This window comes from Silene latifolia, chromosome 11 (genome assembly GCF_048544455.1).
Source record: "Silene latifolia isolate original U9 population chromosome 11, ASM4854445v1, whole genome shotgun sequence".
In the NCBI taxonomy this organism is placed as follows: domain Eukaryota; kingdom Viridiplantae; phylum Streptophyta; class Magnoliopsida; order Caryophyllales; family Caryophyllaceae; genus Silene; species Silene latifolia.
In genome coordinates, this window is record NC_133536.1 from 125,276,586 (window position 1) to 125,295,257 (window position 18,672).

At 38.5% G+C, this 18,672-nt stretch overlaps 1 protein-coding gene across 1 annotated transcript; it reads left to right on the forward strand.

The window, feature by feature from the left end:
* The first annotated feature begins 8,751 nt into the window (after nucleotides 1-8,751).
* LOC141613945 (uncharacterized) lies at nucleotides 8,752-10,295 on the forward strand. Its single transcript, XM_074432688.1, has 4 exons — nucleotides 8,752-9,236; nucleotides 9,312-9,381; nucleotides 9,494-9,664; nucleotides 10,092-10,295. Exons 1-4 carry the CDS (start codon nucleotides 8,752-8,754, stop codon nucleotides 10,293-10,295), a joined length of 930 nt encoding a protein of 309 aa, XP_074288789.1.
* The last annotated feature ends 8,377 nt before the right edge of the window (nucleotides 10,296-18,672 follow it).

Sequence of the window (18,672 nt, forward strand, 5' to 3'; positions counted from 1 at the left end):
TATGGTCATCACTATTAAAAATAGTGGAATCCATAGCATCAACAACCATCTCTCTATATGGGTTCTCATCATTTTGTATTTGTTGGGTGTGAGTTTGTTCATGAATTGGAGAATATGCTTCTCCATGTGAAATCCAATTGTAATAATTTGGCTTAAACCCGTTTATAATGAGATGTTCTTCTACTACAATGTCAAGTTGGTATTTCAGGTTTTTGCATTTGGCACAAGGGCACCTAAGTTTTTTGTCTACCAAGTCATATTCATCTTGTTGTTTAGCAAATTCAATAAACTCGCTAACACCCTTTATAAATCTAGCGGTAGGACGTCTTTTCTTATTGGAATGGTCTAATCTTCCTTCATACATCCATGAACGTTCCAATCTCTTCATTTTAATCTAAAGAAGACCCCAAAGAAATTTAAACATTTTTAAAAAATAACAATAATATTAAATACAAAATTTTAAAATTATACTCCACATTATACAATAAACATATGAAAACAATATATAAATATTGTCAATAAGTAATCCATCTTCGAATGGGGTCCTTATCACTCCAACCTAAACCCGTCAATGTACGTTTCAAGTCACTAGCAAACACACTTGTAATTTATTAATGAGGAAAAAATTGGCAAACAATTCCCTTGATTCTCCAAATACACATATACATGTATTCGGAGAACATTAAAGGGATCGCCACCAAACTCATTCCTCATTAATAAATCACAAGTACGTGTTTACTACCTAAATGACTTGAACGTACAAAGACGATCCCAAAATGGGGACTATTCAAGAATTACTCCTAATGAGTAATTCTTGAACGGGTACTAAGTCAACATCAAATCAAACAACAACACAATCAAGTACTAAATTAATTAAGTCAATCAATAGCCCAATTCAACCACATAGTAAAGGCTTCTATCCTAAAGTCCGTAACATAATTTGAACTAAAATTAGTAAATTTAAAAAGTAAGCGGTAAGAAGAGGTTACCTAATCAAGTAAAAGCAAAAATGAAAAGAAAACAAGAAGCAACGACTACGCGCACACGGTGGTGCCTAGCAACATGGTGACAACCCGAAAAGAGAAAAGAAAAACAAAAATAACAAGGTTATTCTACCTCAATTCATCAATAACATGAATTATCAAACTAAATTTATCAAAATCAAGTCCTAAAGAAGGTTCTACTTAGCTAATAGATAATTTCTCTTAATCCAAAAGACGGTTCCACTTAGCTAATTCCATTAATGCAAAGGACGGTTTCACTTAGCTTAACATTAATAATAATAAGGCGGTTTAATTAGTAATAATAATAATAATAATAATAATAACAATAATAATAATAATACAAATACTAATACTAATACTAATACTAATACTAATAATAATAACAATAATTCCCTTCCCCCACCGCCACCACCCACCGCCACCCTTCCCCCACCGCCACCACCCACGGCCACCCTTCCCCCACCGCCACCACCCACGGCCGACCTCCACCCCCACCCATAACCCTAAACCTAAACACAAACCCCTTAATCATTCCCTTTTAATTCAAACACAAATTAAACTAAATCTAACTACAAATTAATCTAACATACTAACTACAAATAAATCTAACAAACTAACCACAAATTAATCAAACTAACTACAAATTAATCTAACAAATTAAACAAATTAAACTGAAATTAAACAAAAAAAAACTAACCTAATTAAAGAGAGTGATGGAGGCAATGAGAACGGTGGTCACGGTGGTGGAAGTGGTGGAAGTGGTGGTGTGGTTGTGTGGTTGTTGTCGTCTTTGTTCGCCCGCCATTTTGCTTTCCTCTCTTTTTTTTTTTTTTTTTGTTTCGAAAGAGTAAAGCAGGAGAGAGGTCTTCTGTTTTCTATAAAAAAATTTGGCGATCGAAAAGCAATTTGGCGATCGCTTTCGATCGCCAAATTTGGCGACTACTCCTACATCGATCGCCAATTTTCAAAAAAAATGATCGCCAAATAGATTCCTTTTTTAAAAAGTGATGACTGGTTTCTACTAAGAAAATTGGCGATCGAAATTCATTTTGGCGGATCGAATTTGATCGCCAATTTGGCGACTACACATAAATCGCCGCCATATTTTAATTCTCGGTCGCCAAGCTTTATTCCCTTTTAAAAAAAGACAGTCGCCAAATTGGCGACTGATTTCAGTCGCCAATTTGAAAATCAGTCGCCAATTTGGCGACTAAATAGATCAGTCGCCACATTTCGGTCGCCTGTTTTAGTTTTTCTTGTAGTGGTACTTGGGTTTTGGAGGGACTCGTGCGGTGAGGCACGATGCCTGGTAGGGGACTCGAGTCGCACTCGGGCCCGGTACCACGGACGTGTTCCGAGTACCTTGGTGATATTAGTGACGTCGTGGGCGTGTCCCGGTCACGGTGGTGGAGGTGTGCTTTCGGTGGATACTTGGCATGATTTCATGTCTCATTTGATTAGTAGTTGTAATTACGTCTTCCATTTATTATTGAACATTTATATCATTGGCTAACACTTGGGTTTGAATGTCTGTGATGAACCATATGGTGATTTCCGCCCACATGGGGAGTAGTGTCGACAGGTGTGCATATCTGAGTAGCGGGCTTTGGGAGCGGTCTACCTTGTTGTCGCCACTTGTTCTTATTTAGTTATGACATTTAAAACTCCTATTCGATTTGGTTGTACTATTGGGATGATTTTCATATCCCTTAACTTGTAGTCACTTAACATTACAACTTGATTAGCTACGTAATCTAAAGTACTTCTTTACTTGTTGTTCGCAATACACTCTTGGGAAACCAAGGCTTGTGACACCTCCATGTGACGGGAAATGCCTAGAGGAGGGGTCCCGACCAATGGAGGTGTTACAAAGTGGTATCAGAGCGACGGTTTTGGAGCCTAACCAATGAACTAGGGTGAGTCAATTTAAAATGAACCCGGTTTGAGTTGTAGAGGGTTTGTGGCAAGCTTGGGAAACGTCTCAAGGTTGAGTACTTGCCCTCTTAACTCGAGTCGGTCACTACGCGTGGGTAATGGGGCGTGTTTGGTGCATGTGATTATTGAATACTTATTTTTTGATGTTGTGGAATTTTGTATGCTTAGTGATGTCCTACGTGATAATATGCTCAATAACGGTAGACTTTTGAGAAATATATGTCAAATGTATAGGTGTAGGTATACGTGTTATGTACCATTATACGAGTGCCATGTGTTGTGCCTGTGCATATATTCTCCTCCGTATTTGCATATAGGAACATGTGGATAGGATTATATGTGGACTTGTGTGAGTTAGTATGGGTAAATTGCCCATAAGAGTGGTACTCGGGCAAGTGAAGAGAGGGACTCGGCCGACAAGGTAGCACTCGACCGTGTGCCCCTCCCACTCGACCGAGTGGATGCCTTTCCAGCACCAAAAGAAATCCTGTAAGTTGCTACACTCGACCGAGTGACGGCCTCACTCGATCGAGTGTGTTCCACTCGACCGAGTGGATTATGGGAGAATTCTGGAAACATTATGATGGTTGTGACACTCGACCGAGTGTATTGCACTCGACCGAATTGTGAGACCACTCGATCGAGTGGACTTCCTGGAATTTTGGGAAACCTTATGATTGTTGAGACACTCGAGCGAGTGGGACATCACTCGACCGAGTGGGCTCACCACTCGACCGAGTGACTTTCCCCACTCGATCGAGTGGGCATGTGTTGTGGTCAATACCCCTTGCTCGTGTTTTGGGGCATGTATTGACGTCTGTTATACTTATTGAAGAGAAATTATGCCGAGACCTCGTGCAAGGACTCCTTCGCCTCCGCCTCGCGTGTCCGAAGAGAAAATGGAGCGGCTCATTGTTCAAAATGAGGCCCTTACCAAAGCTCTTAGGAATGTCGTTAGAGAGAGAGAGATGCGGCAATGGATGCCTCGGCCGTGAGCACCGCCATCTCATGCCACTGCCCCACCAAGTACCTTGGAGTGGGGAGGCGTGCCTCTTTAGTGATTGGGTAATAGAAATGAAGAATGTGTTCGAAGTGGTGAGGTGCCCGGAAGAGCTTATAGTGGAGCAAGCCGCATTCTACTTGGGGGGGACTTGCGGGAGGTTGGTGGTACAAGGAGAGGGAAGCCATGAGGAACTTCTATGAAGAAAGGGGCGAAGCCACCATCCCTTGGGCCGATTTCAAGGTAGAGATGAGGAACGAGTTCATCCCCGAACACGTGAGGTGCAAGCTTCGAGTGGAATTCGACCGGTTCGTTATGACCGATGCTATGACCGTGCAAGATTACTACATCCGCTTTTGTGAGCTAGCTACTTACGTGGAGGATCTTCACCTTAGCCAATCTCACTTGGCTCTCAAGTTTGAGGGAGGGTTAATCGTCAAACTCTTGGAGAAGCTCCCACCCGGGGATTTGTCTAGTGTGAAGGAAGTCTATGCTAGGGCCGGTAATGCGGAGAGGCTACTCGGTGTCACCAAGGATGCTAAGGAGAGGTCCGGGGACAAAAGAAAGAATGAAGGTGAAGGAGGGTATCAACCCAAGAAGATTACTTTTAATCCATCCAAGTCGTACTCAGGAGGAGCCCAAGGAAATAGCTTCTGAGGGACAAGCGGCTACGAAAATAGGGCCGCTAGTGAAGGAGGAGGGTTATGTTAGGTTCATTAACCCCTAATTAGACTCTTCTAATTGGTTTATAAATTACATATTAATTTAGAAGAATAGATCTAGTGCATGCAAAAGGAATTAAAAAGAAATAAGGAGAAAAATGGATTTTTTCTTACACGGGAAGGACGAAAATGGGCACAAGATAGGACTCCTTCCTATACTTGTTCTTGAGCTTAATAATATTAGGAATGATCCTCCAAGATCACCAAGTCTTCAAAGTAGAAGACCTCCTCTTTGTTTCACCCAAGAATTTACCCAAATCTCTAATAAATATTAACTAGATATCTTATTAGAGTACCCTTGAATTAATAGGTAAATACTAGTGATAATACTAATCTAATTAGTTTTGTATTACAAGTAATGTATTTTTATAGAATTTTAGAGAGAGGTTATATTTTTGAACATCTACTATAAACAAAGATTGATGTCTACTAAAATAAGAAAAACCATTGTCTTATTCTTGTATGGGTGGCCGGTTATGGGAAGACAACCTAGGCATAGTAAGGTGTGCCAAAGTCGATTTTAATATTCGTCTTATGAATACGCGTAAATCGTTACTTAATCATCTTATATGATAAAGTTAATTCCCAATTAATATATTAATAACACTCTTAATTATACATATACGTATACAATTATACGTAAATATAATACGTACTATAACTAACACAATAAGTCAATTAGTACAATTTTATTAATTAATAAAATCCGCCTCTTCCAATTTATTATTTATTTAATTATCGTATAATTAAATAATAACTTCAACCGACACGAGTTCTTAACTCGATCTCTCTAAATTATATTACTCCACTAACTTTTAGTCAGATTATCAAGGGACTAATTAAACTGTATCTTATACAAATAATTAGTTTAATATTGGGGCTCGTTCCTATAGGTGTGACCTAAAGGGATCAACCGATCACCACCGTCAAACGATAGTAATGTCAAACTCTAGTCAGCCAATCGTTACCGATAAATGTTGATCCGTTGACAATATAATGAATCATCCTTTTTGTATTCTTATTATGAGATTTAATTATGTGATCGCACTATTGTTGAGAACACATATTCCAACAATCTCCCACTTGTCCGATACAAGTGTGCGTCACCAATTCTCTTGTCTTATTACATCTCCCACTCAATGCAAGGTGTCTTGCAGGTCGTACTTGCATTTGATAATATCTAGAGTGGTTTCCTCGATCTGGAGAGTAACTGTTTTGACCGGAATTATCTACCGTAGATACCTTCCGAGCGTGGCCACGCATTTTCAGTTCACTACTCCTTGTGTGGCCCTGATATTTAGATAACCCTGATAAGGGGGTGGATAATTCCTATCGCACTATTGACTTCGAATAGCCACAGCTCATCATGACCCAAAAGATGCCCATTTTCCTCCATTTATGGTAGTCATAGAGCAAAAATCAAAGTCAATCAGAAACTGTGCCACCTTGGGCGAACAATCTCTAGTCAAAGAATCGACTAAAAAAGAATACTATAGTAGCTCTCGCCACGACCAGGCTATATAAAAATTATAAGAACTCTATATGCGGTCACTGCCTGACAGAGTGTCCCATACAGTCTGCCTATGTGATCGACTAGTCATCTCTTATGACCCTATGGCACTTGAACTTGCCATCAATCGACTCACACTCTAGTCATTTGGAGATGTCACCTCATATAAGTGACTAGGGGCCAATACTATGTTAATCTAGTTCACTTTAATAGGGTTAAACGTTGTCTTTACAACCTATTTGGATATAACAAAGTAAAAGAGTTTAGAATAAAACTCAAACGATGAATGAATTTTCACATATGTAAAATTAATACAATATCAATTACTACATAATCTATAATCCATATTTAATTTTGTATATAATCGTACATCTCAATTCAATTGAAATGACATGACTTATCATGTTAAGCCTATGAGAAGGCCTTTGGTTAGTAAGATTTAGCAACGCTTTGGATCTTTTTTTTTTGGTGAAATGTAATAGATATATTAAAAAATCAAAACTGATTTACAAGAGTACTTGAACCAAGGTACAAGAAAAAAGAGCAAACCCTAATGCCATAGAGCAAACCGAATACGATAAAGTTAAAAAAAACCCTAATGCTCTCATGCCGACTGAACGTGCGATAGTTCATCACCATCTAGGGCATTAATTTTGATTGATTATGGCTCGTTCTTCTAGATCACAATCACCAAAAAAACATAATAAAAGTAGTAGTAGTAATGGAGCTGTGAAGGGGAATGATAGGAGGACAGAAGGGGAGAAGAAGAAAGGGCCAGATGAAGAAGATGTTTTACGTACCAAACCCATGCATGAAGTCAATACTGTGCCTGGTTTGTCTTTTGAGGATGAGGAGAATCCTGATAGCATACAATGGGTGACACAGAGGAGTAAGAAGCAGGGTTCACGTAGCCATTTAGTGGTGACAGAAGAGAATAGTGTATCAGATGAGATAGATTTGTTGCAGTTCACCCTGGAGGATGTCAGTGCTGAAATCACATATTGGAATCAGGCTGTTTACTGCTTTGTGTTAGGTGCAAATCCTCCTTGGGAGGTCTTGCAGGGATATGTGCAGAGAATATGGGGCAAACATGGTATTGATAAGATCTCTTTCTTGCCAAATGGGATATTTTTGGTGAGATTTAAGGAGATGAAGGATAAAGAGGAAGTTCTTAATGCGGGTTATCATATGTTTGACAATAAGCCATTGATAGTGAAGCCATGGCAAGAGGATATTGACCTCCTGAAGGAGGAAGTGAAAGTTGTGCCAGCATGGATTCGAATCCATGGACTACCTCTCAAATTTTGGGGTACATGTTTACCTTCCATTGCTGGATTGGTAGGTCCTTATGTGAAGTCTGATGCAGCAACTGCAAACAAAACGAGATTGGGTTTTGCTCGAACTATGGTTGAGCTGAAGGTGGGACAAAGTTTTCCTTCAACTGTCAAATTTCGTGATGAGAATAGCAAGATTGTGACATTAAATGTTGAATATGAATGGAAGCCTTTATTGTGTGATAAATGCAAAGGATTAGGGCATGAAGCCAAAAACTGCAGGAAGGATCAGACCAGGACTAATCATTCTAAGTCTATTGTGAAGAAAGTGTGGAGACCAATCCCAAAGAATATTAGCAATCCTGCTATATCTGATAAAGAATTCCCTGTATTGTCAACAGTAGCATCCCCTCGTCTGGTTGAGAGCACTTCTTCTGAGACAGAGAAGAATGCAGGAATTGTGTCAAGTGAAGGACTCCCTATAACAGAACCAGAACCTATTGCATCAGAACCAGCACCTCCTGATAATGGTGATAGTAGCAGCATTCAGGTGGAAGATATTACAGATGAGGAGAATGAAATAGTGGAGAACCAGGTAGTGGATAATGGTGACCCTCAAATACCTAATAATCATAATGAATAATATAGGTTTTTGGAATGTTAGAGGTATGAATAGTGTGAATAAACAAAAAATTGTCAAAAGTTTTATTCAAAATAATGAGGCCTGCTTATTTGGCCTGTTAGAAACTAAAATAAATGGTGTCAATGTTGGTAATATAGCTCATAATATGCTAGAGGGTTGGAGTGTTACAACTAATTGTAGTATGCATAAAGGTGGGAGGGTCTGGTTGCTATGGAGGCCTTCTGTGTTTGAGGTCAACATTATACAATATGATCCTCAGTTCATCCATTCTAGAATTTTAATTAAGGCCACACAGCAAGTTTTCCTTCTCACTATTGTCTATGCCTTCAATGAGGGGTCACAGAGATTGGATTTATGGGATAAGTTGAAATCAGTAGCAAGTCAGTGTGATATACCTTGGGCTTTAGCAGGGGATTTCAACACTGTTCTTACTTCAGAGGAGAGATTTGGAGCCGATTCAAGCGGGAAGATATGGATACTTTCAATGATTGCTTGTCCACATGTGGCATGATGGATATTGCGACCCACCGGTGCCTTCTTCACTTGGACAAATAAGCAAGAGCCTGGTCGGGGAAGTATAGCAGATTGGATAGATTTCTAGTCAATCAGGAGTGGGTAGATGTGTTCCCTGATATGCATGCCCATTTTCATCCGGAAGGGCTCATGGACCATACTCCCTGCATTGTTAGAAATGTGAATTTGGATGGTAGGAGAGCCAATAGCTTTAAGTATTTTAATATGTGGAGTGATGCTCCTAACTTTCTGGATACAGTAAAGAGTTATTGGAATCAGCAGATTGATGGTACTAAGATGTTTAGGGTGGTTAAGAAGTTGAAAGCTCTAAAAGGAGGCCTTAAAAGTCTTAACAAGGAGTGTTTCTCAGATGTTGAGCTCAATGCAAGCAAAGCCAGTCACTATCTTGAGGATATTCAACTGCAAATTCAGGACAATTATGATAACCCTGATCTCATTGCTCTTGAATTGCAGGCTATGGATAATGTGAGATTCTGGACTAAAGCTAGGGATAGCTTTCTACAACAAAAGGCTAAGTCTCAATGGATTGATGAAGGGGATAGCAATACTGCTTACTTTCATAATGTTATTAAGAAAAGATGCCTAAGAAACAAGATAGTGCAGATTGAAGATCGGTATGGTACATCGTGTATCGACATCTTTGTCAAGATTCGAGAATGCTTTCCGCAGTTTTTATCGTAATTTGCTAGGCAAGAAAAAGAGACCGAATATGTGAGAATGGAGGTACTGCAGATGGTTCCTTTTGCGGTGATCGGCATTGTATGACTTTATTATCTTGATCACTAAGGAAGAAATCAAGAGTGCGAGTTTTCTCTATTCCTAAAGACAAGGCTCTTGGGCCCGATGGTTATACCAAAGTGGATTCTTCAAGGATTCATGGGACATTGTTGGGGATGAGGTGTGTGGTGCTATTATGGAGTTCTTTACTACGGGTCTGCTCACACAGATAAATGCTACTAATGTCACCCTAATCCCAAAGTTTGACAGACCTACGGTTTTGTTAGCCATTTTAGACCTATACTGTTGCAACTTGTTGTACAAGGTAATTTCAAAGCTACTCAGAATAAGGTTGGCCACAGTATTGCACGATATAATCCATGAGAATCAAGGTGCCTTTATCAAAGGTAGGTCAATCATTGAAAATGTGCTCATATGTCAAGACATCATTCATATGTATTCCGGGAAAGTGTCACTCCAAGATGCCTATTCAAAATTGATTTGCAAAAGGCATATGATACGATTGAGTGGGATTTTGTTGAGCAAATGCTATATGGACTCGATTTCCCCCTCATTTCATACAAATTGTAATGCAATGTGTGAGGTCTACTTCCTTTACTCTGTCTTTGAATGGGAATAATTTTGGCTATTTTCAAGGACAAAGGGGTCTCAGCGGGGAGATCCAATCTCTCCACTTCATTTACCATTTGCATGGAGTACTTAACTAGATTGATTAAATTTGCAATCGATAGATGGCCATTCCAGTACCATCCTTTATGCAAGAACACGAAGCTCATACACCTCATGTTTCGATGACTTACTTCTCTTTTGCAAGGGTAAACCACATAGTCCATTTGGTCGCTCATGAGAGCTTTCTCTTCCTTTTCAAAGGCTTTGGATTGGCCATGAATAATTCCAAGTCCGAAATATTCTTTAATGGAGTTCGAGGATATTAGAGAGGGTATTAAACAGTTACGGGTTTGGGGAGGGCACCATGCCTTTCGGATACACGGGAGTACCTATTAAAGGTAGGCTCACCAAAAAAGAATGTCGCCCTAATCGAAAAGATGGTGGCAAGGATCGAGGTTTGGGAGCAAAAAAACTTTCATATCTTTGTGGGGTGACTCTCATCAATTCTCGTTCTCAATACCGCAAAATTATTGGGCCCAAATGTTCATTATCCCTAAATGCATCATCAATCATATTATGGCCATTTGCGGGAATTTTTCGTGGGATGGCTCATCCGACTACCCACGAGTTCCCCTTGTAGCTTGGGACAAAGTTACTTTGTCTAAAAAGGAGGGAGGCTTAGGGATAAAGAAAGCTGATATATGGAACATTGCCACAAAGTGGGAAAATCGGTCAATGGATATATTGCAAAGCGCAGGCTATGGATTAAATGGATCGGTGATGTGTATATCAAAGAGCAAGACGGCATAACTACACCCCCTGCCGATGCAACTTGGGGTCCTGGAAAAATGTTTGTAAAGTTAAAGAGAAGCTCAAGCATGGATATCATGATAATAAATGGATACTGAGCTCAAAAGGTTACTCTATCAAGGAGGGGTATGCTTGGCTAACCTCGCTAACCCTTCCCCGAATCTGGACTAATTTAGTCCGGAACAATTGGAATATCCCTAAACACTCTATGACTACTGGCCGAGGATGATCGAAGGCATGAATGTGAAGAGTAAGTTGTTTAGGATTGGTACATTTGTGAGATGGTGGTGTATACTATGCCACGGTCAAGTGAAACAAAGTGGAGCATCTTTTTGTGGATGTGTGTATCTTTGTCAAAATACGGGCATGCTTGTTGCATTGGTTTGGAGGTAGCTTCCCAACGGTAGACAGAGACACGAGAGTCTTTGCTAGCGAGAATACTATACGGTGGAAAGTTAGGGTGGTGTGTTCAATGCTTCTTTGCTATACTATTTGGTTCCAAAGAAACAATGCCAGGATCAATGCCTGGTTAATTAGACTGGCTCTTTGTTGCTCGAATAGAGGATGACATTAGGAGAAGAGTTAAATTGAAATGTAAGGCTTTAGTAGACCATTCTGATCTACTATGGCTGCAAAGTATGATTTGAGCTTGATATGTTCCCAGTAGGATTTGATCCTTGAACCTCATGTAATTATTTTTTGATAAGATATATATAATACTCACATTACACCAAAAAAAAAAAAAGAAAAAAGAGCAAACAATTACATCCTTGGCACCATACAATCCCATTTCCTCAACCAACTTTCTTCCTGTTTACTTATACAATTGCCAATCCTGCTTCATATCCTCGCTTTAGTTTCAGCTATAATTCTACCAGCCAGCTTAGTAGGGTATGTAAGGACAGCATTCAACCTTGCATTGTTTCTCTCAAACCAGATATGGTAGTAGCAGGAGCTCCATAGCAGACAGTGCACTTTCTGCTTCAGGCCCTGCACATTTTTGCTAGTAATTCCCATGCCTGCCATAGTGACATCAATTCGAAACCCACTCCATTGTGTGACTTCCGGCAGTACACTCTTGCTATATGCACAGTGGAAGAAGAGGTGCTCCTGAGTCTCAGTTAAACTCTCACAGATGCAGCACATCTGTTCCTGACAGTAGCCATATTTATACATCTTATCTCGAAAATTAAGACCATTGTTCATAGAAATCCAAGTGATGAGGGAGTGCTTAGGGATATTCCATGAGTTACACACAGCAGGTGACCAAATTTGAAGAGGAGCTCTATGTCTTAGCCATTCATAACACCTTCTAATAGAAAAACCTTTACTATTAGGTGTCCATTGATCCTCTAAATATGCTTCCTTTACCAGTTTCTTGACTTTGCAAACATTTTTCCAAGACCAAGCTACATCAGCACGAGGCATATAATCATGCCAATTCCCACCCTTAATATGAACCTGATTGACCCATCGAATCCACAGACGATCTGCTTTACAGTACAGCCAGTCAACCAGTTTAGCCACAGAGGCAATATTCTACACTTCCGCTTTTTTTTTTTGGTGAAATGTGAATTATATTAATAATTATCAAAGAGGTTACACCATACAATGATCAAATTTTCACCATCCTACAAATTAAGAGCACTCCTAGAAGCACCAAATTACTCAAACTAATTCAATCCTTTATCTCTAATCCACGCAAGTGTATTATCCTTCTGTTGCACGAAATCACTTCTTTTCAGTCTCCATCTGAGAACATTTTGAACATGTTCAATAACTGCCTCAGGTCGTTTCATCACCATATCCACTTTGCATTTGTTTCTAGCTTCCCATATGCAATACAATAACCCACTGATAGCAGCCATGACAATCATCTTCTTGCATAGAGACTTGCATCTCCAATTGATCTCCCAATCAACACAGTCACCCTGCCAAGACACACCCAACCAATGCTGTAAAAGCTGTACACACCTCTGACTGTAGCAGCACTCAAAAAACAAGTGAGCCTGAGTTTCCTGTTGTGCACCACAGAGGTAGCATATCCCATCAGCAATAACTCCAAACTTAATCAGTCTATCCTGGGTCAGACATCTCTTCTTAACAAACAACCATGCCAAAAAATTATGCTTAGGTAAGGACACTCTATTCCAAACAAATGGTTTCCAAGTGACCCTCTGCTGAGCTACCAGAAGCCACTCATAAACCTTCTGCACAGAATAGCCACTCTCAGTCCACCTATGAGCTGCAAAACCATGCATCAGCTGATCTTTCACTTTGCACACTTGCCTCCAAACCCAACTTGTATTATTAGTAGGCTGATAAGTCCACCAATCACTATGTTTCATATAAATTTGTTGCACCCATTTGACTTACAAACAGTCCTTCTTATTTGCCACCCACCAAGTATATTTCCCAATAGAGGCCACATTCCAGAGTGGACAGTTAACTATCCCTAGGCTGATAAGGCCACCAATCACTTCCGCTTTTTTAACACCTAGTTCACCCTCTTCCTTTGGGAGAGTGACCTTATCCCAACCAACTGAAGGAACTCTATGATAGTCAGCTGATCCATCCCAGAGATAATTGCTACAGACTGCTTCAATGCGTCTAACAACACACTTTGGGATAAGGAAGATCCCAGACCCGTAGTTGTGTAGGGTAATCAATACTGAGTTAATCAGTACCAATCTCCCTGCAAAAGACAATTTCTTAGCACCCAAACTACGAATTCTGTTAATCATCTTTTCAACCAAAGTATTGCATTCATTTTTGGTTAACCTGGTAGCTTGAACAGGCACACCCAGATATCTAAAGGGCATGAAACCTTCAGCGAAGCCTGCTACCTGCTTAATATCATCTTTTATCCCTTGAGATACCCAATTGTAATATACTTCTGATTTGGAGCTATTCATAGATGAGCCAGAAGCTTTAGAGAAAGAAGAGAAAGCTCTCATCATCAGCATAATGAATTGAACATTACCCTTACAGAACATCAACAGGTCATCAGCAAACATCAGGTGATTCAATTTGAGACCTTTGTAGAGAGGGTGGTACTGGAATGGCCATCTTGCAGTAGCAAAATTCAGCATTCTAGTTAAGTAGTCCATACACATAGCAAAGATTAGAGGGGAGATAGGGTCACCTTGTCTAAGCCCTCTCTTTCCCTTGAAAAATCCAAAGCAGCTTCCATTTAGGTTCAAGGAATAAGAAGTGGTCTGGATACAACTCATCACCTTTTGGGAAAACTCTATGGGAAAGCCCATACCATCAAGCAATTATGCCATAAAGTTCCACTCAACTGTGTCATATGCTTTTTGCAAATCGATTTTAGCATCTGGGGGAGGCAGACTGCCTATTATACATCTTGACAATATCTTGACAAATTAGTACATTCTCAATAATTGATCTGCCTTTGATGAAGTCCCCTTGATTCTCACTTATAAGTTCAGGCAGAACCAAAGATAATCTATTACAGAGCAGTTTGGATATGACCTTATAAATCAGGTTGCAGCAAGCAATAGGCCTGAATTGCTTAACAAATGTAGGTCTCTCACATTTAGGAATGAGTGTTATAGTGGTAGCATTGATCTGTTTAAGTAACTTACCAGTTATAAAGAAATCTTTAACAGCTATGCATACCTAATTTTACACAATTTCCCAGCTGTCTTTGAAAAGCCACTAGTGTAGCCATCTGGCCTAGGGGACTTGTCAATAGGCACCTTGAAAAAAGCTTCCTTGATTTCCTCATTAGAGACAGGCATATTCAGGATATCCTTATGAGCTTGAGTGCAACATTTACCAGCATTAATAACCTGCTGCCTCACCATTTAAGTGGTCTTATTGCTTCCCAACAAGTCTTGGTAATATGCAAGGAAGGCTTCCTGAATACTCTTACTGTCAGTACAAAGGTTACCATTGTGGTCTTCAATCTGAGTCACTTTATTCATAGAGCATCTCTTCTTAATTGCACTATGAAAATAGGCAGTATTGGCATCTCCGTCTTCCATCCAATGGGCCTTAGCTTTCTGTCTTAGGTAGCTTTGTCTTGCATTAGTAAGCTCCTTTAAAGATTTTAAAGCATTATCTTCTTTATGGATTAGCTCTACATTTTGAGGATCCTGTTCCAGATTTAATTGAATATTCATCACCTCCTTTTCAGCTAAGATAACAGAGTTCTCTATATCAGCATAGCACTCCTGATTCAATTCCTTTAGCCTCCTCTTCACAGCTTTCAGTTTCCTGATAACACAATACATGGTATAGCCAGAGTAATTATTTTGCCATTCATCCTGAACACTGATAAGAAAAGATGGAGCCTTACTCCACATGTTGAAACGCTTTGGATCTTTCTTAACCTTTTCTATATACGATTTCCCTTCGTTATGTGTAATCTTGTATTATAAAAACCTTTTGAGTACGTGTCTAGATCCAGTCTAGACATAGATTCTCTTGCTTTAAAATAGCTCCCACTGTTCTCATAGTGTGTGGGACTCATCCCTATTGCATATCTCATTGTTGCAAGTGTACTCAAGGGATCAACCGATCACCACCGTCAAACGACAGTAACGTCAAACTCTAGTGAGCCAATCGTTACCGATAAATGTTGATCAGTTGACAATATAATTTCCGTTGTATATATCTCATTGTTCAACTGCCTAGAACATTTCTTGCAGATGTACTCCTCAAATAATCATAGCCAATATGGTTCTCTAACCATCCTTATGTGTTTGGAATATGGGTTTTGTGTAACTCATTGCACATAAATCCAACAATTATTTCCAAACATTTAGCTTCATATCTTTAGTCCTTCTTGAGTACTAACGGATGAACTATATGGTTATATAGTGACTTTCACAAAGATTCGATTTTAATTTCTCGTCATACTCTAAGTATACGAAGTATAAGAATAGTGATACATCTTAGCATAATGAATTAATCCAGCAGGGGAAGCAAATGGATTCAATTTCTACATGTTCAATACTTTTGAACTTGTCAAGATTCTTATTAATATAAGAATATTAACTTTACGCTAATATCCATCGAACAGGATATCTTAGAGATATATTATTCTTCTTCTAAGTCTTTCATCACTCATAGTGATCAATATGTCATTTACATATAAGACTAATAATACCACCCTACTCCAACTAAACTTCATGTATAAACAAAACTACTTGACAATTCGAGAAAGGTTTATCACATGATCAACACATACAATTCAACTCCTTCACGTCTACTTAAGACTTCTTCTTAAGTTTGCTTTCTACCTTAGGATAGTTGCGATTTACAAAACTCATGCAAGACGGTTTCAAAATCCAACTGTCAAGTATCATTATGAAATCCGAATTTAATGAAGCGTTGCAATTGGTGCAAACATTTTACGACCGATCAACCCAGTTATGGAAACATCTTAATGTTTATTTTCAGTTCGGACTTTTGTGGAGTTGAAACTAGATAAAGCATCTTAACAAGTTACATGTTTGTCATTTTCAAAAATAACATGACTCTTGTCCACTTAGGTTTCGATATAATATTTAGTGATTTTGACCAAGAAGGAACATTTTCCTACGTCTTATATTCAGTTTGTGGCTTTTGAACATTTTCTCCCACTCTGTTTTTAAGAAATAATCGTCATTTCTTAATAGATAGCATCACAAGCCACAAACCCTTCGTTCTCGTGATTATGTAGGAACAATGAGCACATGATTACTATCGAAACAAGCTACAATTTAGGTACCATGCCTAACTATATCTCATATGAAATGTAGATGATTGCTTTAACTATGTTTTGTTTTAGTGGAAAATTTAAATGTCAGACAAATTTTATAACGGAAACTACCTCCAACTCTATTGAAAAAGATTCAATCATATCATATGAGATTCTTTGTCAGTTTCTAATACACCCTATCTAATATTATGTGCTTATGAAGGTGAACTTGTGATACCATATCACACTCTTTTTAGTGCAAATCAAAGTCATTACTTTATTGTTCCCTACCTTAACAAAGTACTAATACTTTGGTTTTATAATCTCTAGGTTTTGATACTTTAAAAAAAATTCATTGAACTTATTCAAAGAATTTCTCTTCTTACCTCATTAAGTGGATACCAAGTATCTACCTAGTTCGTTGAAGAAGTATTAATAACCTTTTCTGATTGAAATTGTATTCGACCATACACTTCAAAGTGTAAATAGGGCGAATATCTTGCTCTATTCGTAATCCTTTTCAAGAAAAAGATTATGAATTATCTTGCTTTGAATACAAGATTCGCACACTCAAGAGATTCCTAATCAAATGGTTTGGGACACTAGTCAAAACTAGTTTCTAAATGCGATTTTCAACCGAGAATTGAGAAATGATTGGGGTCACCAACTTGAGTCTTATATATATATATATGACATTTATTTCTAGTTTGAATTAGAATATAATTACCTTGATTTGCATGGTCTAACCATAAACCTAATCGTGGTATGTAAGGGCACAACGCTTGTTTTAATTGCATAATAGTGAAACCCTTTGCGTTTTATACAAAACTTGAATTATATTATTATTTAGAGCTAGTGTACATCATAACAATTATTGAGGTACATTTCTAAATACAAAACTAAAATGAGTACAGTATAACATTTATATGTTCATGGATGAAATGGCAACAACCTTAGTTCCATTCATGTAAATTTCTGAATTTATTATTCTTGCTAGTCGTCACACGATAATGCCAAATATTATGATGAAATCCACAAATTTGTATCAAATACTTATGATGTGGTAATTAGCAAGAATGCAATGACAATGTCATAGATATTCAAGAAGGAATATGTTGGAGTCATACGACCAACTTCCTTGATTTTTACTTATTTGGTGTTTGTATCTATTTTAGTGTATAACACTTTCTCTTTTGAGCCTAGTTCTATCCTTAACCATTTAAAATAGGTACTGATGTGACTCATATTTGAGCACATTTAGTCGCCGAATTAACCTCGTTCCCATGCTTTCTAGCATATATTAGGGTCATTTCTCATCTTTAGTTTCCCATTTTGCATATTCTTTCAGTTTTTGTGTCCTTGGTAGGAGAGGATTGCTAGCATTGCATTTATAGAGCAAAATGGAGCTAAATGGATCGCATATAATGACCAAGCATCGAAGAGGAGACCGACACTAGAAGCCTAAGCAAATAAATGAAGTGAAATGGGCAATGATGAAAGATCCGTGCATCCCCAAGACAATCCCCACGGATTTTTAGGAAGCCAAGAACAAGAGAAGAACCCTGTACCAGGATCCGAGCGTCCTGAGCTGAGGACGAGTGTCCCAGAGCCTGGATCCGATCATCTTGATGCCAGTCCGAGTGGATCTTCTTACAGGACCAACCGTGCTTCAGCCTAGGACGTGCGGATTCCCTTGGGAGTTGATGCATGATCCGTGCATGTCCCTCGGGAGTAGAAAAATTATCAAGCTTCTCTTAGGGTCTTAATCGTCATTTAAGCCCTTAGTAACCCTAATCCTTGTACTTAATTTTAGTATAAATATCCTATTGTACTACCTAGATTATCATCTTAGAATCATCTTATCATAATCAATCTCTTAATTTAGTCTTAATCAAAGTTGTAATACACATTTCAATGTTAATCACATCTTAATCTTTCATTAATCTCTCAATTGTTCTTAGTTTTAGTTGGGTAATTAAAAGATTATTTGGGTTTATTGGAGGATTGACAACCTTCCATCAATCATCAAGTTTACTTCTATTATTCTTTGCTTTATTATTTGGATCATCTCAAGTAGGTATAATCTCTTTTTACCTTTGCTTAATTATTGTTAATCACATCATTTATTCATCATGTTTTGCTTTGTTAGTAGGATTGACAACCTTATTAGCATGCTAAACTTG

Coding starts and splice junctions, on each gene's coding strand:
- LOC141613945 (XM_074432688.1), top strand. CDS start 8,752: ATGGACCATACTCCCTGCATTGTTAGAAATGTGAATTTGGATGGTAGG. Junction 9,237..9,311: donor ATAGTGCAGATTGAAGATCG/GTATGGTACATC, acceptor GTAATTTGCTAG/GCAAGAAAAAGAGACCGAAT. Junction 9,382..9,493: donor CTTTTGCGGTGATCGGCATT/GTATGACTTTAT, acceptor GGATTCTTCAAG/GATTCATGGGACATTGTTGG.